General features: G+C 41.8%; 1 protein-coding gene across 1 annotated transcript in view; it reads left to right on the top strand.

Moving 5' to 3' along the window:
* shank3a (SH3 and multiple ankyrin repeat domains 3a) overlaps positions 1–22,902 on the top strand; it is a 120,910-nt gene that overhangs the window by 53,482 nt on the left and 44,526 nt on the right. The window contains exons 8-12 of the mRNA XM_031857676.1: positions 4,666–4,743; positions 5,226–5,292; positions 6,162–6,397; positions 6,593–6,762; positions 16,108–16,289. Of these exons, the coding sequence (XP_031713536.1) occupies positions 4,666–4,743; positions 5,226–5,292; positions 6,162–6,397; positions 6,593–6,762; positions 16,108–16,289 (733 nt within the window). The remainder of the gene's footprint in view (positions 1–4,665; positions 4,744–5,225; positions 5,293–6,161; positions 6,398–6,592; positions 6,763–16,107; positions 16,290–22,902) is intronic.

The following is a 22,902-nucleotide window of genomic DNA, read 5'->3' as shown; positions in this document are numbered from 1 at the left end:
TGTGTGTGTGTGTGTGTGTGTGTGTGTGTGTGTGTGTGTGTGTGTGTATTTCACCATGGGTTTTGGAAGCACAGCATCAAAACGTAACATGCTGTTCGTAACACATCCACGTGACTAAAGTCACTACATCTTAAAACACTTCTCAGTGAAGGGAGGGCCAGGGGTGGTTGTGTGTGCGTATGTGTGTGGAGCAGGAGTGGATATAATAAAAGAGAGAATGGATACATTTTGTTTAATCTACAGTCTAGTAATGGATATGCTCCCAGCTCTTGTGTGCTTCCACCGCGAAGGATGAGTGTTCGGACGCCACGTTGAGCTGATTGATCACAGAAACGATTTCTCTCAGCATGGTTCAAACCAACTCGAAACAGGCTCGGATGCTTATGTACCATTACAGAAAGAAAAAGGCTGTCTTTCTTTTCTCACAAAATAATCAAAAATAACCGATAAGAGTATCGATAAGGAACCTAACCGATTAGCAGTATTGATAATAGTACTAATATCTATAACATCCTAACGATACCCATCCCTACCGGGAGTAGTTCGATGGCGAAGATCAATATATCCATGTGGAGAGAGAAAAGAGAGGGAGTCAGAAAGAGGTTGAGAAGGTAAGAGAGAGTGGATGAATGGCAAGATAACATAATTGGCAGCAACAGTGAAAGCCTGATCAATGCTCCCGTTGCGGGGGTCTGGCTGGCCATTAACATTTACTGACTGGGCTTTTAGCTTGGCACAAGTGATCAGCAGCAGTGAATGAAGGCATGGTAGGGGTCTTTTACCTGGCAGACAGATCCATGGGAGCTGGTTGGATAAACGATTGAGAAAGGACACAGTAGGTACTATAGTGGCAACAGAGGACAACACTGATGAGTGAAATTAAAGAGAGGTTGTGCAAGACAACCAGTCAGATTAATAAAATCTTGGGACAACTCTTTAATAAGCTGTATAGAGGAAGTATCACTGTACTCTATGTTACAGTACTTGTATTATGCTGTTGTTGTACACGATAATGAGGAAGATTTCAGCCCGAAATCGTGCTTCTTATGTGCTTTAGATGTTAGTCACAATCCAATGTAAAAACAAGCTTTACTTTCAGTGGAGGATGCCAAATCTGCTTCAAATCTAATGAGAGAAGAATCCTCAACTGTATAAACATGGCGGTGAGAGGTACCATCTGTCACACTCTTTACACATGACTGACCCACGTCATTACTGTAAAGTACTTGACTTAGCTCACTGTGTATTCCTGTGTAGAAAATGTAATCACATCTAGCAAACCATGGTGAGGACTACAGGAAAGGTTTTCTTAATGAATTCCTATAGGAAGCTTTGGAGAGAAGAGCAAGACAGATGGCCCACACTGTAATTGGCCTTCGAGCACGCGTGTGCGTGTGTGTCTGTAATGCATCTATGTAAATAACACATATTCAAGAATTCAGCTGTTGAGTGTCATTCATTTGATTATTTAAGAATGTAAGAGTGTTGACCTCAATACAAGACACAAAAACAGTGAAACAGGCTCGGTATCTTATAAAATGCATGCAAAGGGAGCGATTCAGGTGTGCCAGATGGGCTTGCGTGTCACCCTTAGACCAGTGGTTCCTAAAGTGGGTGCAGAAGCATTGTTAGCACCTCCGCCAATCAGGTTATGTTTTCAGTTTGCTTTGTTGTGTTTGTCAGCAGAAATACGAAAAAATCGTTGGCCCTATTTTCATGAAACTTGGTGGAATGGTGTAGAATGGGTCAATTTTGAAACGGTTTGGCCTTGGCAGAGGTCTACACTCTCCATGTGCCCTTCTAGTTTATATTATGCGTTCCAACACATTAAAAAACATAATTTTACGTTACATTTGAAAACCTATCGAAACAGGAGAAAAAAGCAACAAATATCAAAATCACTATCTTAAAAACTGACATGCACAGAATACTGTAATGCCACTGCTACCTGACATGCTACTGACTCACGGTTGCTGGTCGTCATAATAACAAAACACACTTTCCAGCTGGGAGGTTTTTCAGGAGCTCAGTAGTCTGAAAAATAGTGAACAGCAGAGCAAGTGATGGAAAGTTTTGACACTGTAAACAGAGCTCAAAGAAAAGCTGCTCTCAACACAGTCGGAGAGGACTGAATCTGAGTCGCGCAACAAAACTAAAATCTGTCTCACGGCTTGGCTAACGGCTGAAGAGAGAGTTTTTTGCTGCTTTTGGAAGACGGATATCCATCATCGCATTCACTGTGGTATTACACGTCCCCAATGTGATATGTGTGATGTAGCTCTCTTATCTCTATACATGAAAACAAGGCAAGAAACTGCCCATTCAACCTTAGCGGTTGTATGGGCTATTAGCAGCAAGAGTATTCATGCATTATTCATAACACCTGCTCCATTTACAAATACCCCCATGTTCACCATCTATGTATACATGGACCTTGCAGGCTTGCGCAGGTTTACAGTGCCCCAGTTGGCACCATGGTCATTATACACCCTGCTCAGTTCAGATACAGCACCCATAGCTACCATCTTATGTGTCTTACCAGAAGAGGGTGCCACAGTGCATCAGCGTTAACCTCATACAGTCGTATATCTGGTATAATACAAGAGTGGTTCATCAGATACACCCAGCTTGATGAGCTAAATCCCATGGACGTTATTAACTAAACAATATGTTGAATTAATATAAGCGAGCATGTTCTTTAATGTGTGACTCAGTAATGACTGGAGTCACCAGAGCCGTTGCACTGATTGTAGAGCCAGGCTAGTCCTGCTAATTCTGCTATCAGTGTTAAATTACATATTGACCCTCGCCAGTCAGCACATAGACACATAACCATGTCTATCAATCTATAATTGGGCTTTTTCTTTTGCCAGAGGGGCCTGTGCTCATTTACACACACAGCAATATATGGTAATAGTCTGACACACAAGATAAATAAATCTGTGGTTGTGAACTGTTGAGGATGTCTGTTTTGTGCTTGTTGGAATGTGTTCCTTCTATGAAAGGAATCCTAGCCTATGTTTTCATACCCGCAGGTATCTTTTAATTAGAATTTAGCCATTGCTTTGAGATCAGACTCTACATTGAATGACTTTTATAATAACCATTGTCTTACTACACTCACTTGCAGTAATAGTGCATTGTTTTCACCAATGCCTTAAAGCCTTTGTTTGTATCAGTTTGAATGGGAATCATGTCTAAAATTGCACAATTCAAGTGTAATGTTTATCTATCGTTGGCTTCACAAATGCACTAACTCATTCTGACAGGGGATTTTCCACAACAGGGATATGTTAGCTGTCAAGTAGCTTTTGTTTGCATTTGTCATTAGCGAGGACATTAATATGAATCAGTTGTTTGTACTGGACAGAAATCCATTGTTGCAAATGGACGGAGTCGTTGTTGCATCAGCACCATGTAGCTTTAATGTCATCTGAGAATCCGAACAGTGGTCATTTGAAATTGTGTGTTCAGGTCTTCATTTTCAGCTGGAGCATTCCTGTAGTTCCCTTAGGTATTTGCTATAAATGCTTGAATTATTCTGTATGTTTGCCAAAAACTGGATGCGCTTGTAGTTGGGGCACATTGAAAACAAGAAAAGAGCAGTATCCCATGAGAACACATGGTAAACCGGAGGTTGGGGGGGGAGGAAGAGAAGCCACGGATACACACACATACATTGTATTGTTAATGTAATAGTCATCGTCATGAATTACTTTGAATTAAATGCAGTAAGAAAACATATCATCATCATCAAGAGTTCAGTTGCACCCTGTAGTGATATTATAGTTATTTGAATGTCAAGTTTAAATTCAAATTCATCACAACACAAACCACAACTCCCCGCCGTCTGTTGCTTTTACAATCAGACGGAGGAAGTTTAATATTAAAATCAATCAATGATGCAATTATTTAATTCATTCTTGGATTTTGTCGAGGTGACATCATTTTATTTTAAATGTTTTAGGTTCTGCTCCGTCACGTATATATGGGAACAGTTTGGGACAAAACATGTATTGTGGTGTGAGTAGCTCAGAGTCTGCACATGGCTTCTGAGGTATATGTGTGTGTATGAGTACGTTAAAAGAGAGAGAGAAAGAAAGAGAAGGCAGTGTTGGCATTGATTGATTGATTGACAGGAAAAAGGGAGTTATTTAAAAAGGAATATTTCACTAATTTCTTCACTCTAATTATAGATCTTCAAATGTAGACAGCAATCACTTCCAGGACAACTCTGCTGTTAGAAACAGAAAAGTGTCCATATTTGAACAAAGATAGTCTTTCATTAACTCATCATGAAATATTAATTAAACCACCCCTATATTCCAAACCCACATCATCTTAATGTTAGGTAGGTTGTGGAGATAATAACATGCACAGCACAAGGACTTTTCAAAGGGCATCCTTGTTCACTCTGCACTGCCTCTAGAGTTTCCTCTGTTGGATTCATTCTTAAACAGTTCTCACACTTGCATTTAATCAGTGGCTACCTTTGACAACAACATCCTCACTGCACAGCCTGTTCATTATCATAATGTGGCCATTATTTAAATTTTATAAACCAAATCATGTCATTTTTTTTATTTTTTACATGTTTTTGCATATCAAATACGATGACACTTTTAAGTCCGAGCCAAACATATACATCTCTCTGTTGTCATTCAGGATAGCTGTGCACGAGTTATCCTGTTCCGGGGGGCCAATAAGGAGATAAAAAACTACAACAGCCAGACCGCCTTTCAGGTATGTGTGGTATCCAAGAACCACTGCATGTTACCATGTGTGTATTATCGTACCTTACATATTGCTGCTACATTGAATCACTGATTGCTATTAAAAACTTAAGCAGTGTAACGGCACCCAGCCACTGCTGGCTTACCATCGCGGTCTGTTTCTGATTTTCAGCCTTTCTGGTTGATGAAGTCCATGTGAAATTGAGACTGACACTTCCTGTGCACATCAAAGTTAATTTGTTTGTACATAAGGCAGGCTGTTCCGCACAGTGCCCAGAACATTGACACACATACAGATGTTACACGTCTACCACAACAAAGGACTAAATGTGTAAAACATTTATTAGGAGAGTGAGCGAAAGAAGAAGATAGGATGTATTTATATTCATTCATTTGTGTGAGTTGTTTGATTTTAATAGCTGTTCTTCCCTTTCCGTCACATGTGTTTTTCCCCTTTCCCTTCCCTTTACTCTTCTCTATCCCCACCTCCAGGTGGCTATTATAGCAGGAAACTTTGATCTGGCTGAAATCATAAAGGTCCACAAAGTATCGGATGTTGGTAAGTTGACAGCAGTGGTATTTCACCAGGCAGACTGAAGAATGAGTGTAGACAGGGGAGAGGCTCAAGGAAAGTGATTACAGGTTATATACAGAAGTGAAAATGGAAATGGATTGGAAATGTAAGGGATGTGGAGAAGGTTTCAGGGATTTATTGGATCCATGCTGAGTTGAGCTTTTTTTTTTTTTGTGACATGTACATACAGGAAAACTCTGCCATCTAGTGTAGACAGGATATAATACCCTGTGAAATGTTCAAATATTTAACAATCGATTTTAAATGGAAATCATATGTGATGTTTGTAATGTATGCTTCTCTAAATTTGAATGATAATGTTGACACTTCATCATTACACTTTAGATACACTTTACCAAGCCAGTGTGCTTGTATGTGTGAACTTAAACACACGTTTATCATTTTATGAAGAGAATACTTAATTCACAGCTACTTGAAAAAAATCCACTGATGCCATTATCAAACTACTAAACTGCTTTCCTTTATCTGTATTTGGTTTACTAATTTTTCAGTAATAAATATTAAAATATGATAATTATATGTAATATAATTTAAGATTCACTAGGAGCTACCATGATACAATATTCTCATCTCTAAGGCTTTGCTGCAGTACCATCAATACCAGATGTATCGTTGTATCACTTGATCTGTCTGTAAAAGTATACGTATAGATTATAGCTGCGTAAATATGTTGCAAATTAAATGGATTCAAGTTTGAAACAAAATTGAGTGACCGTGAGAAGTGCGGAGTTGAAGTTATTTCCCCATCAGACCATTCTGTTCGTTGTGTTTGCTACAGTGGCTTCACGTGATAAAGGTGTAAAGAGTTTCTCGCTGTCTCTTTCTCCTCTCAGTGCCTTTCAGGGAGACCCCGTCCTACACCAGCCGTCGACGTGTGACGCCTGGCCCCCTGCCCTCGCCACGTTCCTTGCTTCGCTCTGCGAGTGACAACAACCTGAACGGGGACCACGATCACATCCGCGGTCAGGCCCCGAGAGAAATTCGTGGCCGTCAGGGTCACTCCCCTGTCCCTTCACTGCGCAGCCTGCCAGCTCTTGGGCAGCAGCAGCAGCACAGCAGCCTTGGAGAGGTAAGACGGAGCTAGTGAGGCTCTGCAGGTGTGTTTGAATTTGTTATATACAGTATGTGTGTGTGTGGGGGGGGTGTGTGTGGGCATGCACATTTTAACATTTTCAAATTCCGAGTAGATGGAAAAAGTGAAGGAACAAATTACAATGTTGTACACGTGCTGCATATGATACTCACCTCTTCTGTCCTGTGTCAGAGCCGTCATGGAGAGATCCCTGACAGCAGTCTCCAGAGTACGGGCAGCTCCAGATCCTCCCATTCCCGTTCGCCTTCGCTACATCACATGCATGAAGAGGACAGGCCGGTTCCCAGAAGGTCCCACAGCCATGGCTACCCTCACGGACACGGCCATCGTGGAAGACTCAGGTCCGTAAGATTTCAAAGTCATGAGATAAGATCACATAAGACAGGACAAGATAAGATAATCCTTTATTAATATGTGTAGCATTACAGCAGCAGGGAAGATAGTGCAACAAAAAGTGGCATCAGCAAAAAACAAAACAGGTATAATAAATAAGTAATTATACAGTAAAGATATTAAGAATAAGGTAACCTTAAAACTAACAAAAACTTAAATGAGATATAACATTATTGCACATATGAAATAGGAAAAATCAAATGTTGATATTGCACATGAATGAATGAATTGATAGATTGCGTTTTTTGGTGTGTGTGGTCTATTGGGAGCAGTGTTGATTGTGATTCTGACAGCAGCGGGAAGGAAGGATCTGCGGTATCTCTCCTTCACACACCGCGGCTGAAGCAGCCTGTTACTGAAGGAGCTGCCCAGTGCTGTCATATGGTCTTTCTAGTTTCCCTGATTTCTCAACTTAACATGTTTTTAAGAGCTTTGTAAAGAAGCAAATCTCTCTCTTTATGTTCCTAATTCATGTCTCACACTTACCGGCCTTGGCAGTTATTCACATAGATGATCTTTGATTGACCTTGTGATTAAATACCTACTGTGATATTTAAACCACATTTCAAAAAGTGCCATGTGATGTGTTTGAATCACTTGTTAGTCACCAGGCAGCATTCTGCGTCTTATTCCATCTGCTACCGTCTGCTACTGGTGATAAACATGACATAACAACAATCGCTGCAAAATCCCAGGCACAAAAAGTCGTTTCCTGTTGAAACTGTGCCCGCAACCAACCCAGAAAAGTAATCTGTATAAAGCATAAACTAGGAATTGAATCTGAAAATGTTCAGATTCACAGTGGCTGATCGAAACACTGATCAGTGTGAGGTCTGTTATAATTGCATTTGGTGTAGCAGTTGTGTGGCCCATGCTCCTATCAGGGTATGAGGACAATGATCAGTGGCATGGTGTGTGTGTCTGACAGCCGTGTTTATGTAACAAGCTAGGATGAAATACTGCATTTGTCCTGCTGGGAGGACGGAGGGCAAATATCGCACTTGAAATCGCTGTGTGTTGTGCTGTGTTTGTATGCGAGGGCATGTATGTATATAGCCACTTGAAGATAGCAATGTGCATGGGTGTTTTCACAGTTCAGAGATAGACAGATGGAAAGTGGCTAATAATGATCACATTGGGGACCAATTGAAGGCTGCCAAGCTGTGAGTGTGTTTGTCGGTTTGTGTGTGAGAGATTGAGAGACAGTGGATACATTCTGAAATTAGAGCTATGAATAATATCATTGGGCGAGCCACTGAGTTCAAAACAGCTTGTCACTCGATAGATGCATAAATCCACAGATGTAGTTGGGGTGCTGGAACACATCTCCTGCCTTGTACATCGAACCATTAGACAAACTGAACAGTAAACTAGGGCTCTGATCACATCTCGGAGCGATAGATTTAAGTGGTTTACTGACACTTTGTTTGTTAAGCTTTTTATTATGATCATATGTCAGAGCAAGATCATCGATGTACAGCACACACCTAGTGTGGGTCCTGGATGCCACACACTGTGTGTGTGCGTGTGCGTGTGTCTGTGTGAGAATGAGAGTGAACCAGTCTGATGTCTGACAGGGGAATTGCATTACAGACACAGCTCCAGCCATACTCCCGTCTCCCTCTAATTCTCTGCTGTCACTTTACTCAATCCATCACAGACTTTCTCTCCCTCCCCCTCTCCTGTCATTCATATACACACACAAACACATGCACACACTGCCATTAATCTACTGTATGGTTTGCAGGCAGAGAGCAGTCAACATCCTTTATTAGATCATGTAACATGCACACGTCACACCACATAGAAACTAAAGCTCTGACGTGTGTGTGTGCCTCCTCTCTTTTTATCAAATGTTGTGCCCCATGTATGGTAACAAACTAAGCGCATCCTATTCTGCTATTTCTGGCTCTACATTGGCATTAGCGTTCACTGACAGAGGAACATATCTTTTGCTCATTGTCATTGTGCTCGTTTTCTACAAGGTTGATGGAACAGAGTGCACAGAAAAGAAAAAAAAGATAGCATGGTTAGAATGTCTGCTGTGTCCTGCTCTAAATGGCCTTCTGTAAACAGGGGAGTTGAGACTCTTTTGCATGACCCTGCCTTACACCAAGTAGTAAAGTGAGGTGAATGTATAAAAAGCCCAAAACGAGCAGCTGCTCTCCATGGCCTGAACCTGCACCCAAGTGGGACTGATGCTGTCCTTGATTACTTTCCCTCTAATATTTCTCCCTCCCCGTCTCTGTTTCTCTCTCTGACCTTCTGTTTATGGCGATGGTTTCACTCGAGGCATTATGGGTACCAGGGGAGTGTGAAATTAGTTTGGCCGGTCAACAGCCCGCCCGACGGCAGACTCCAGCAAGTTCCTGTGGAACTCACCATCACTTCCTTCTTGTGGCACGTGTGCAGTGCTGCCAGGGTTCAATAGCTTGGTCCAGGCTTTAGCAGGGACTTTAGATGGACACACAATATTAAAAATACAGTTAGGTCAGCTTTATTAGGACTAGATCACATTACAAAGACAAACATGTGGTTACGACAATCACTCCAGCTAATGCAGTTGACAATATAATAAGACATGACACTGGGTGATGATATTTTATTTAGAACAAAGCAAGTTTGCTTGTGTCATAAGAGGTTAATTGGCTACTTACCATGATGTGCTGTCAATACAAAGAGATAATTAATCATCAAGAGCATTCTGTCTTGACAGTGTGTCAGTGTCTGAAATTCTGATATTGAGACGTGCACCTTAGGACCTACCCATCAGTCTTGGTTTGGAAGAAAAGCTCTGAAGCTAAATAAATACATATTATGTTGCAGAGCAGGGGATAAACAACTATTATCTTTTCCATTTACAGTTTGTCGCTTCTGTTTCAGTTTTCTTAGAACAGCAGCGAATGTGTGAACACAGAATTCACATTTTCGACCAACTTCCTTTGTAATTGTGATAGTGATATCACTTTGTACCAGTATTTATTAACTTTGAAAACAAGGTTTACATGAAATCTGACTGGTTTGGGCAAGAGATATGCAAGTCTTTTTCTAAAAGTCGCGTTTATTAAAGCGTTGCCAGCACAGGTTGTGTTAAATCCCCACACAGCAGGCCATTGGTTGGACAAATGTTTGAATGACCCTAGCCTTTATCTGAATAGTAGTGGAGGAGATTTGAACGTGGGGGGGGTAAAGATGCAGTCACACAACATTACTTTAAACATGTTGTCATGTAAGGTTGTCGTGGTAGCTAGTGGTGCCATTGAGCAAGAAACTGGCATTATTATGTGTTGTACCCGGACCCATCATGATGAATAATGGCATGAATAAAGGCAACAAGCCCAACATGGGGGTGTCACATTACCTTCCCCCTTTACAGTCTTTGTTTGTTACTGTTCTCCTCACCTCTCCCTCTTTCTTTGCATTAGTTACACAAGTTGCTGTTAGTGTGTAGATTATACATGGCGCGTTAACACAGCCAAAGGGCTGAGCTACACAGAGAAGAAAGGAGGACAGGAAGACAGGAAGAGGAGGAGAAGAAGAGTTGAGCTTCTTCTGCTTCACCTGTGGAGAATCCACATCAAAGGAGGACACACTAGTATTGGTCTTTGCATAGTTTGTGTCAGAGGGTGATGCTGATAGGCTAACATTAATCTATTTTGCAACTTATCCTCCGTCTTTGTTCAAAACACTGATGCTCTCTGCACTGACCTGGCCACACACAATAAATTAACACAATACAATCGGGTCATGCAGTATAACGCCCCTCATAAGTGTCACAGCCATTTACAGTAAGATACATGCACAATATATAAAACTGACTCTAAGAATTTAGCATGTCTGAATGCATCAAACAATGTGGATATGGACTACAAATAGTAGAGTCTCCCCCGATTGTGTAACCGTAACATGCCAGTAGTTTAGGTACCTTAACTCCTCTTAAGAATCTTCTGCCACTCATTGCGGTCCGGGTCGTGGGAGCAGTAGAATAACATGGAATCCTTGATGTCCCTCTTGCCAGCCACATCCTCAGGCTCTTCCTGGAGGATTTTGAGGCGTTCCCAGGCCAGATTGGATGTGTAATCCACCGAGCGTGTTATGTGTCTGCCTTGAGGTCTCCTTCAGTTTCATGTGCCCATGAGGGTTTTACTTTGAGCTCCTATGCATATCTAAGCCCTTCACCTTTTCCCTGAGGGGTGAGCCCAGAGACCCTGTGAAGGAAATACATTTTTGCCTTCTTGTATCCATGATCTCCTTTCTGATACTTTCCAGAGCTTATGGCCATAAGTGACGGTTAGAACGTAGATACATTTAGAGCCTTGCCTTTAGGCTCGGCTCTCTCTTCACCATGACAGTCCAGTAGAAGACCTACATTACTGCAGGCGGTGCATCGATACACCTGTCAATCCCAGATTCCTTTTTACCCTTGCTCGTAAACCAGACCACAAGATAATTCCTTCAGTTTGATTGGGAGCAAATTGTTTATGACTCTCTTCAAGCTGTAGTCAAGTACTGGATGGCTCAGAGCAAGGCCCTAGTTCCCCATATTCCCTCCACACACCCTCAGGGACTTTCTCAGAAGTCTTCGTCAAGTTCATTAAGCACTTAGAGCCTTTTGGAGCCAGAGTCTCTCCAAACGCCTTTTCAACAGTCTATAGAAATCGGCTCAGTTGCTACATAAAAATAGGCAGTGTAAATGCTATCCGAGCCACGAGACTATAGTTTGGTCATTAAAAAGCTGAGTAGGTAACACTTTCCTTACACCATTCACATAGAAATGTTTTCTAATACAGTAAATCAGAACACATGCAAAAAGGTATAGAGCAAATATTTTAGTGTAGAGAATATTGGACTGAAAAAGACACCAAAGCATATTGATGTTGTCAGTTTTGGCTATTTAGTTTGTGTATTCTTAGGTTACATGTTGATCACACCGATTGAATCCTTCTTCGATTTGCACTTGATGCCAGTCTCTTTGAAGCATAAGCTGTCCGTGTAGAAACAGATTTGCTGTTCACAACCTGAATATGTCCTTCCCCAATGAGTCCTCAGGACACTTCCACCTTGAAAGCAATAAACACTCCCACATTGCACAAGAACGACTGGGACAGCACATGTTCATTCAAGTGCAGCAAAACAAGGACAGACAGATGATCATTAGGATGCACAATGTGATGAGGATTATGACTTTGTTTATAATGTGCTCATCTCACCTTAGAGAGCTGTGCTATTTGAGCCAGATAAAAAAAAAAGCCATTTACCTGAGAAGACAGAGCAGTCAAGTGTGAAAATGCTACAATGAAGCAGCTTATTTTGATAGCATCTCTGTAAATGACATTTTGTGACATTTGCAGTTGCATCTTCAGAGCGATGTATGCAGTTCATAGATTTTGACGACAAACTGAGACAGCTGGACTCATTATTGAGCTGTTTAAATGTTAACCTGTCTTTAGTGGTCTCATTGATCCTAATCAAGCATCTGATAGCTGGCATGCCCAGGTTTTTTTTATTAATTGAGACTTCTGCTAAGGGCCACTTATCTAAAATAATCTCAAATTTGATCCAATCTCGAAAAAACTGATGAAAAGGTGAACGGCATGTAATAAGATGCACATGTTTGCTCTTGATCTTGCACACAAATATACTTCAAAACCCCATCAACTGATTTGTTCTAGATATCTATTTACACAAACTGAACAGTTTGTTTAAATTAGCTCTTCCCATTCTGAGTGCTGCTATAAAAGACTTTTTGTGAAACCAAACAACAAATTCATGTTGCAAAGATACAGTTAATAGCATTTATACAGCTATCCACAAAGGGTGGAACCCCCATACTGTAAACTATACAGGATGAAACATTTATATTTGCAACTTATTGTATTTGATATCCCTTTATTTGCATGAAGAATAAAATAATATTGGGTCAAGGTCACTGATATCTGAATAAGCTGAATTACAGCTTCCTCATTCAACAGCTGTATAGTGTTTTTTTCGGTGTGAAATGAGAATATAGACAGAAAAGAGTCAGTTGGGATGCCAATGATATATGACAGTTGACTGGAGATCCGAGTGCATATTATTGACTACTGATCAGTGCATTTGTTGGCTATATCTTCTTTCCTTTTATTGACAGTTGCCATCGTTACAGAGGCAGGGCTGGTGTCCTAGGAAACCATGGCGCTTTTGTAATATACCGCATTATAACTTTGTGTGTGTGTGTGTGTGTGTGTGTGCGTGCATGCAATGGATCCTTCATCTGTATCTTGTAGAAGCTACTTATAATGAGGCAGAGTGAAAGAGACGGAAAGAGAAAAAAGATACAACAAAGAAAAGTACGCAAGAAAAAGAGCTGTTGCAGATGTAGCAGAAAACGGTGAATCATGTCATCTTGCAAAATTCATCTACCAAGTGGCAACACCAATGCTCATTGGTTGAAAAAAAAAAAAGTAGATATCATGCTGAAATTAAATTGATGTATTGATCTCTAGGTAGAATACTTTTTCATATCCAGTTTTCAACAGGACTATGAATATAGGCATGAAACCCTTGCAAAATCATCAAGAGATGCAACTCTGGAGAAAAGCAAGAACACTGAGTATTTGTCGTGTCCCTCTTGAATGCAGATGAGAAATAAATTAGAGATACTAAACAGTTTTTTAAAGCTTCCTTTAAAGAAGAGTCTGCTCTTTGCTCTCATTTGGTCTAATTTCAAAGTAACTGTACAAAGCTTTCTGGTAGACCCTTCCAACTGTATTACAGCCAGAGAGGATATGTAATAATGTAGAAGTGCAGTCTGAGATATTACCAACCCGTGGGCAAACTATAACACTAATTATTATAAAGGTAACTTAAGAGTTAAAGTGCATCCTACGGAAATTGCTTTCACATTAGAAATGGTCAAATCTTACATGGTAAATGTAAAGAGGGCAGATATTAGATTGTAGAAATGTGATCAAATTAATAAAAGACATTTAGGCATATCACACTTCATAGATTTGGATGTTTCTGAATTTCTGATATCTGATCTCTGGCAAAAGTCGTACAGTATTTTTATTTAAAATGTTGAAGTGCAGTTGCCAATTTAAGCCTCATACTGTGAAACACAAACTCGTCATTAAACACGAGATAAGAGCAGGAACCACCTCCACCCCCTCCCTTCTGTCTGACACATCGATAACATGTCTACCCGACCGCCATCAGCTCAACTGCAGGGAGCAGCTGAGGTCAAGCTGTGTACATAATCTTACAGTATGGTGTGGCAGAGGTATGTGAGTGGCAATTTGAGCCATTGAAATAGATATAATTTAAGGGATCTAATTTTTGTTTCCCTCTCTCACTTTGACACAGTCCCATTTCCTTGCTTCTCCAGCCCTCCCCCCTCTTCACTGTGTGCTGCTGATGTTCAGTGCCGGGGCTCAGACATTAACATGCAGCAGCTATCCAGCCCCCTCAGTCCCTGCGGTAATTGGAAAGCCGTCAGCAAGCCGTTGTTTCGATGGAGAGAGGGGATGGGGGGGCAGAGAAAGAGTGGCTGTTTGAGATGGGGAGAGCCAGAAAAGCAATAGAGAGTTGGGGAAAGAAAGAGACAAACAAGACTTGATATGAGGAAAGCGGTAAACAAACAAATGGGGAAAGAAGGTTAAAGGGCACCTGAGGCTAGAATCAGATGAATGAAAGAATGATGGCCATAAAGTGACTGATACAACGTGCTGGGGGAGGAACTGAACGAGGGTGAAAGGTGCATTGACAGGGATGAAGGGTTTTAAAGATTTCTAGTCTTTAAAGGAAATGTTGCAGAGAAAAACAAAGTCAATCAATGTCCTGTTCATGATCAAGTTGTAATATACACTAGTTCACTCTCATGCAAATTGTAGATCAGATTAACAACAGTGTCGGATTTTATTAAATATGATTAATATGTATGTATGGGGTTTTCATGTATGTTAAAATATGCTCGAGGGAAATCTTTGACAACACAAGCAGCAGAATGATGCTGAATGGAACTTCCACCGTGGTGGCAAGGTACTGTAGTGATGAATGGAGACTAGGCGGAGCTCTGCCGCTGCTGTATTAGAATTAACCGCCAGAGAGAGAATGAAGGAGGGTGAGAGAGTGAAGATGCAATGCGAAGAAATGTTGAGGAGGAGAGGGATAAGAGGGGGATTTGGAAGTGAGAGAATGAAAGAAACAAGGAGGGGATTCAAGGCAAAGGGAAAGAGGGAGGAGCGACAATTAAACCAAATGGGCTGGAGCTTTTTGCCCCCCGCCCCACTGCACACAAGCACACACACACACACACACACGTACATACTCACACAGCCTGCCTCAGGGAGCCATGGCGCATGCACGCTTGCAGGCAGACAGGCAGCAGGAGATCAATCGTGCTTTGGGACTAGTGTGTGTATGCGAGTGTCAGCGATGTGTTAGCATCATGCTGGTGGTGGTGTATGCCATGCTAGCGGAGGTGCAATGTTAGCAGGAGTGGAGGGGGCTGTCTGTGTATGTGCCTGTGCGCACGGCTAGAATGCACATAGAGGGCTTGTGGTGTGTGAGCGAGCCGTCAAAGGGTAGGGGAGCCGCGAAGAGCAGCAGCAGCAGCAGCAGCAGCATTGTCAGAGTGTGTGTGAGTGTGAGTGAGCGAGCGTTTGCGTGTGAGGGGTGGAGGGGAGAGGAGAGGCAGACGCGGCGGGACTCCCAGGAGAAGGAGCGGGAGTCGGGGAGCAGACCCAGCCTCTCTCCTCCACAGCAGGAGTACCAGGACTCAAGGACGAGGCAGGATCTGTAACCCAGCTTGGAGCAGCTGGAACTGGGGACACACAGGGATCTCTCTCCCTCTCTGGAGGGGGCTTCTTCTGGAGTCCCAACTCAGGATGTGTTTGACTGATGGGGGCTTTCAGACGGATCTGACAGATCCACACAGAGAAGGAAACAGTGCAGTCCCTCTTATCGTCAAACATTTCTGCTTCTACCTCGTGTAGGATACGGGGGAGAGGGGAGTGAAAGAAGGAGAGGGTAAACGGGAGCAAAAAGGGTATTGTCTGTGCTACTGAAGAAGGAAGAGAGGGAATAAGAGGAGGAGGAGTGTACTCTCCTCTCATGACTCTCCCATTGAACACTGACTGTTAACTGTTGATCGACAGGCACTTGGACTTGTTAATTAATGAATTCTCCCTGGCCAGCGTAACAACCAGGGGGTGTCACCAGGTTGCTGTCCCGCTGACAGCCATGTCGGTGACCACAGGCTTCAGTTACCAGCTCCCTGGAATCACCACAGTAACATATGTGTTTGTTTACAGCCCTGGCTCAGTGCAGAGAGACCCAAGCCCCCCTCATCACACGCCTCCAGCACTGACGGGCCCCCGTGGGCCCAAACGGAAACTCTACAGTGCTGTCCCGGGACGTACCTTCATTGTGGTCAAGCCCTACACACCACAAGGGGAGGGGGAGATCCAACTCAACCGTGGAGAGAGGGTCAAAGGTATGTTGTCTGCTAATGTTCGTCTACATGTTGTATCACCTTACATAACCTAACTCTGTAACTTCTACTTCTGGACTCCACTGCTGTTAATGTTCTGTATTTCATCACTGCTCGTTATGTGTAGGATGTCATGTACAGTTTGTGGCTACATGTGGCTCTCATGACTTTCAGTGCTGGATTAGTTGCAGAATAAAAGAGCAGACATTCCTGTGCTCTTATACGTCTCGGATACAAAGCACACCATTACTTCACTAATCATTCAAGCTGGAAGTCATTTCCATGTGGTTGGAGCTTGACATTGTGAATTGTCATTTCATCCATTTGTAAAGGTGCTGTTTTCTGCTTTACACAGGGGTGCAGTGGCTTTGCGTTCATGTGTTTGTGTGTGTGTGCTTTTGTCTCTCCATCCACGCTTCACTCAAGACTATGACTGTAATGACGTAGAAGGTAAACTCCATACTATTCTTCTCACCCTGTATCTCTCCCATACACCTCAGTGTGTCAACACTACACCTACAGTGTAGCAAGTAGTTCCTGGCCCTGTTTGAATCCACTTGAGATATGTGTGCAGTCTCAGCATAAATCTGTGATTACTTCAAGGAGAGGGCATGCAAATTCAAACAGGTCCCGTGTGCTGTTGGTTGTTGGTGTGCATACACCCCCCCCTCTGTCCTTCTTCCCCCTGAACATATAACTGCTTTTGTCCCTCCTCATATCACCTGTCCACGGAGACCCAGCTTCACATTGACCCCACACCCTACATCCTGCCACTTCACATACATCACCATGGATCAAACCCACATTAGCCTAATGGAAACAGTTCCCTCATGATCTCAGTAAGGCCGGAGAGAGAGAGAGAGAGAGAGAGAGAGCGGTCGCACTCATGCTGAGACCTCTCATGTTCCTTTCAGATCTACAGAGGCACAGCAAGTGCAGATTAAGGGTCAATTTGGAATTTCAATTTGGATTTTTTTGCAAACAACCACACACACAAATATTTGGATCAGCACTAGTCTAAACCCACTCACAAGAACCCTTCTCTCTGCCTGGATACATACTGAAGTATTCCCACCCGTTCCTACAGTAGATGTTTCCTGTCTTGCAGCTTCTCTGACCTTAAAAACATTTACTAATCGCCCTCCTCCTGTCTGCTTTGATGTCTCGTCTTCATAGTATTGTGTCTGTTTTATGGAAACACAGCTGCCATGTACACAGGAATTACTAATACAGATGATGAACAATTCAGACTCAGCAATTCAGACTCATGTTTTTGCCAAACAAAACCAAATGATACAGCATTGTCTGAAACAGTGATGACGCAAATGATGTTGACACAAATGTTATCGGAAATGTGATGACTCAACAGCAACCAGTATGCCTCTATCTATTGAATGGATCTGCTGTCACTGGCTTTTCTGTCAGTGCAGCTGAATCCATAACCCTGCCACTAATGTGAACACACAGTATTTTGCTGTTCTTTCATGTTGGCCATGCAGGAAACAAGCTTCCAGTCACATGGCTGCCAGCACCATGGCCCAGCCAAGTAAACCATCTGGCTGTGATATGCAACACTGACCGTCATAGCCATTACTGTGTTGCGTTCACTATGCTTCTGTAGTCCGGGGATAGAGACTGAGAAATACGTCACTGATGTCAACTGGTTGTTGAACAAGTTCTGTTTACTGCATGTAATCCTAGCAGGGAATGACCAGTCCTCCTTGTGCACAGAGAGGCTAGGCCCGAGAAGCCACTTCCTCTAGGGATGGATGACCCTTGGTTTGATACATAATGCATTTCATCTAATCTGCATTCATAAATGGAAGAGTTGCTAATAGTAATAGGGCCCATTTGCAATGGAGGACAAGAGGCGGCAAGGCAATTGAAAGAGAGAGCAGACGATAGGAGGATTAATTTATTTATCTTTTCCTTTCTAATCCTCCTGAATAAGGTGACGAGCAAATCAAAAACATCTACACCTTAAGCCCCTGAAGTAAATATCAATCGAATTATTTGTACCTTGAAGCTAACCCTGATACTGCTTCAGACTAAAAATATGTTGATGATTCAATTATCGCCTCTATAACCCCCCAAACACACGCACACACACATATATATACACAGTCACTCATACACTCATCTCTGTCTTCTGGTTCCTGTCCTCACACCCTTGTTAATCACCAGCCATACCAGAGGGGCATCTTTATGATGAGATCAGACTGGGTAAAGCTCACTAAATGATTTGTCTGGTTGTGTTTGTGTGTGTGTGTGTGTGTGTGTGTGTGTGTGTGTGTGTGTGCCGTGTGTTAGCACCTATGCTTATAAGCATTAGCATAAATGTCTATTAGCTCACCTGTTAGTAGGACAGATTGGTGGCCTGTTGAGGCAAGGACTATTGTATGCTGTACAGGGAAAGATGTGTCTCCGCTAGTCGCATGTCGATGTGTCCTTGAGCAAGACACTTAACCCCAAAATTGCTCCCGTAGCTGTGCCTACGGTGTAGAAATGTGATAGACTCTGAATTGTAAGTCGCTTTGGATAAAAGCGTCTGCTAAATGACTGTAATGTAATGTAGAGATGGATGACTATCTGGACTCAGATGGTAAATAGCGTATTAGCAAGGCTTCACATGGCACTTTGTTTCGAAGTCTTGATATTCTGATGATTAGTTGGCTGTTGCTTACTGCAAGATATTCATCACAATTTGAGTAGAAAATGTCTCAAAATGTAATGAGAGCAAGCTGTTTAACCAGCTTCATTTTACAGCTAAAGAGTGCTTTTAAATTCCAAACCCCGTCTTAAGTAAACTGAAGGGTCAATTATTGATTGCTTTTTTTTGCACAGCATTTCTGTATTTTTGCAGTGTACAAAAGCCAAATAAAATGAAAAACTCCTGTTAGTCATTTCCTGTTGAGCTTCCCCATAAATATGATCAGAAATATCTAGTATGTAATCTACACTGTAGCAGTATGGTGGTATATTGATGACAAAATATTTGGGAGAGTGCAAAGCAAATTCTAAGTGCTAGTCGTCTGCAGGTCAGCCTTTCAGAGCCCACAGGCACGGACTCATAAGAGCCAATCAGAAGATTTGAACGTGAAATCCTGATCGTTTCTGAGACTGCTTTGTCAATTTTTTGTATCTGTTTTGGAAGCTTTTAAGCACTTGAGATTAAGTTCAGCCAAAGGCTGGCAATTTAACTGGTCCCCGTATTTATTCATAATGGTAGGTTGTATTTTGGCCACACCTATTCAGAAAATAATGTCATTCTGAATTTAGCCACAGTTCCAGCTTCAAGATTCACATAATCACATAATGAAAGAAAAATGTTCACTTAGGCTTACAAACATAAAAACAGACACACATGAAAGATACCCATGAACTTGCATTAAAAAACAAACAAATGTTCGTAATAATAGTATTATTATTTTCAGTTTGAACCATTGTTTTTAAAAAAAATCCTCCATAGAGTTGGATCAGATAACAGTAAATCCAACCACTGCCTATGAGGCTCATCAGATTTCTTCAGGCATTATTCAGCTGAGTGTGACAATGGGCCTCACTCAAATGTTTTTCTTACAATGGTTCTAATAACTTTCTCTGCTAAAATTTAAAAAAACTAAAAAGAAATCTACATCTGGATCTGAAAAATCACACGAGTTAACACAGCCACTTTAATTAAAAAGCTGGTAAATACTTTTTCATTAAATTGACTCTCAAAATAACTCGACCATAATGACTTACTTTACATAATAGATCATTTGCGAACAATTTATATGTGATTTTGGTAATTTAGTGTTAACGCATTTTGATTTGTACGATAATACAGGTACTGCTATTAATCTACATCTGGTGATTAAAGAGTGCCACTGTCCCGACTTTTATTTTGAAACTAGAGGGAAGGGTTAACAGGATGACCCTTCACTTCCAGGTCGAATAGAGCAGGTGAGTCTCTGGTCTCAGTCTAAGTTTGTGCTCAGGGGAGTCGGAGTGTCCAATGTGAGCGTACAGCTTTGATCATTACGAGTGTGATAATACCTATTGCTGCTCAAATATATATAATATACAATTATTTTGTTCAAATCATCTGTTAAACCCGCAATTATTAAGCCCTCTCAAACGTTGACTTGCATACTGTGTAGAACTCTGCTGTGTTTTTTGCTCTCTCATATATTTAGTTATCTGCATAAAGCGGTAACCTATAGTATGTTGTGGTGGGATAGTAGTAGTAACTTAATTGTAGATAGCAATAACTATATTTAGGTTTGAGCATCGTGATTTAATTAATGTGTTTACTTGTACCGTTTACAGTAATAAAGTATTATTATATATGCCTTATAGCTGACTTCCAGTATAATGAAGACGATGACGATTATGCCACTGACATTAATGATGATGATGATGAACATGAAGGTAAAATGAATATTTTTGTTTTTAATTTTGAGAGGATGACAATGTGGAGAATGTTTTTTTTTTTCCATTCTGCTACCCCAAACAAATGATGTGAATGTTGCAGGTTTAGTGACTTCAGTGACTGAGAATCTTTATGCATATTTTCAATTTCACAATTTTGATCTACAGTGTGAACCAATCGGAAAAAATAATACGGAAGACTTATAGGGTTCTCGAAATTGTCATGTGATTCCACATTTTCATCCTTCATTTTCACTTAGACTTGCACAAGATGCACATATGTACCCCCATGGACAACAGTAGATGGGCTTTAAATGTGTGTTTCAATGCCTGAATCAAATGCTACAGTACTGTAGTGTCCCCATGAGCATGTGTTTTAGCCAATCAGTTTCTCCTCCACGATGAACTGCTTGGAAAAACTCCCAGTCTTTCCTCAGTGATTGTCAGTCCATCGGTCCGCTGTCTGAAATCAATGTCTCGAGACAGCCTTCGTCTAGACAAACAGCCCCGCTGTCTAACAGGGTCATCCACATTCAGCTCTCCAAGCAGACTCTTAGTCTCATGTAATAAGACGTTTGTCCTTCTTCACTCACTGACTGCCACTAGACCACAAAACTAGCAGGCACTTGGTATCATTGGCTGTTTGAGGGTATGCATTTGTGTGTGTCTGCTTATGACAGTTCAAAGAAATGGATGGTTACAAGATGATCAGATTTTGTGGTCTTTCTGTGTGCACATGTGTGTATCTGGTCACAGCTGTGTGTGTGTGTGTGTGTGTGTGTGTGTGTGTGTGTGTGTGTGTGCGATGATCCCTTCTGCACACTCCATTAACAGGTTGCCTGGCCCATGCATCCGCCCTCTTGCATCCCCCTTCTCTACTCATTCCCCTGCTCACCCCTGTGTTTGTTTCTACTCTTCCCCTTCATTGATGTAATCTGATCTCATCATGCGTTTGGACATCTCTTGATAGGCCACTTACTATCCCCATGGTAACAAACAGGGACACATGCCACTGTAACCTGGTCAAGCTTTTTGCAAACTTGTGACCCCATACACACCCACACTCGTGGATACAAACACATTTCACACACACACACACACTTGCTCAAAATCAACACTAAATTGCAGGTGCAACGGTAACACACAGGAACACAAAGACATATTCAAAGGAACGGATGTGTGTCTCAACATGCTGGTTCCCCCACTGGGAGCATTAACTGCACATTCAGGACATTGTTCTCCTCAACTAGGTGACACATTTAAGAGCATGCTTTCATAACAATGTATTACATCTCTCACACACACAACCACACACAGACACACACCACATACACTTTCTCCAAACGCCATTATAAATCTTACAGACAGCCATGAAAATGAAACCAGCACAAGTAACGTTGAGATTAGACATTCACAAACATGATTAATGGGGTTTGGCCACACCCAGTGTGTGCAGAATATTAACACCGCTATGGGCAACAGAGGATATCTGGACCAGCTATACGACACAAACACATACACGTATACTTGGTTTTCATGTATTATTCCGGGTCTAGCTTCACACAGGCTCAGAAAGCAGCTGTTACTGCTGTTATGCTCTCTGGGAACACGCCCAGTAGCTCAGCCATTCTCTAATGCTGGCACACTGATCACATGTCTTAGAACTGCAAAAAGCTTTCTGTTGAACTCATTGTCTGAAGATATGCTTCTCGTCACATGTACTTAATTGTCTCCAACAACAGCTACACATACTGTATATGTACGTTGTTGTGCGTGTGTGTTTTGAGCTGGGCTAAGAGCCAGTAGATTATACAAATGAAGCACTGCTCATTATACATTTGACCACAAAGCTCGCTATTGTTAAGACAAAAATGCATATTTATCCATCTGTTACCAAGCAACAGGTGCTAAGGGCCTAACAGCTCTAACATGTCATTTTTAGACAGAAATAAAAATGATGAAATTTGGTGCTAAGAAACAATATTCTTTTCGAAATATTCCTCCATTTTATCTTTTTATCGGCTGCTTGCAAGTCAGGTTGGAAAAGAGCCTGTGAGCCAAGTGTTGAATTTGGACTAAATATGTTTGCTTCACACAGTGAGCCTGGGTTGAATTACCGGTAATTAGACTTCCTCTCTGTCTGGTAGTAGCGTGAAGTGTGTGTGTGTGTGTGTGTGTGTGTGTGTGTGTGTGTGTGTGTGTG

The sequence above is a fragment of the Anarrhichthys ocellatus genome, unplaced genomic scaffold, assembly GCF_004355925.1.
Source record: "Anarrhichthys ocellatus isolate YVR2014 unplaced genomic scaffold, GSC_Weel_1.0 scaffold2, whole genome shotgun sequence".
In the NCBI taxonomy this organism is placed as follows: Eukaryota; Metazoa; Chordata; class Actinopteri; order Perciformes; family Anarhichadidae; genus Anarrhichthys; species Anarrhichthys ocellatus.
This window is presented reverse-complemented; position numbering and strand designations above follow the sequence as displayed.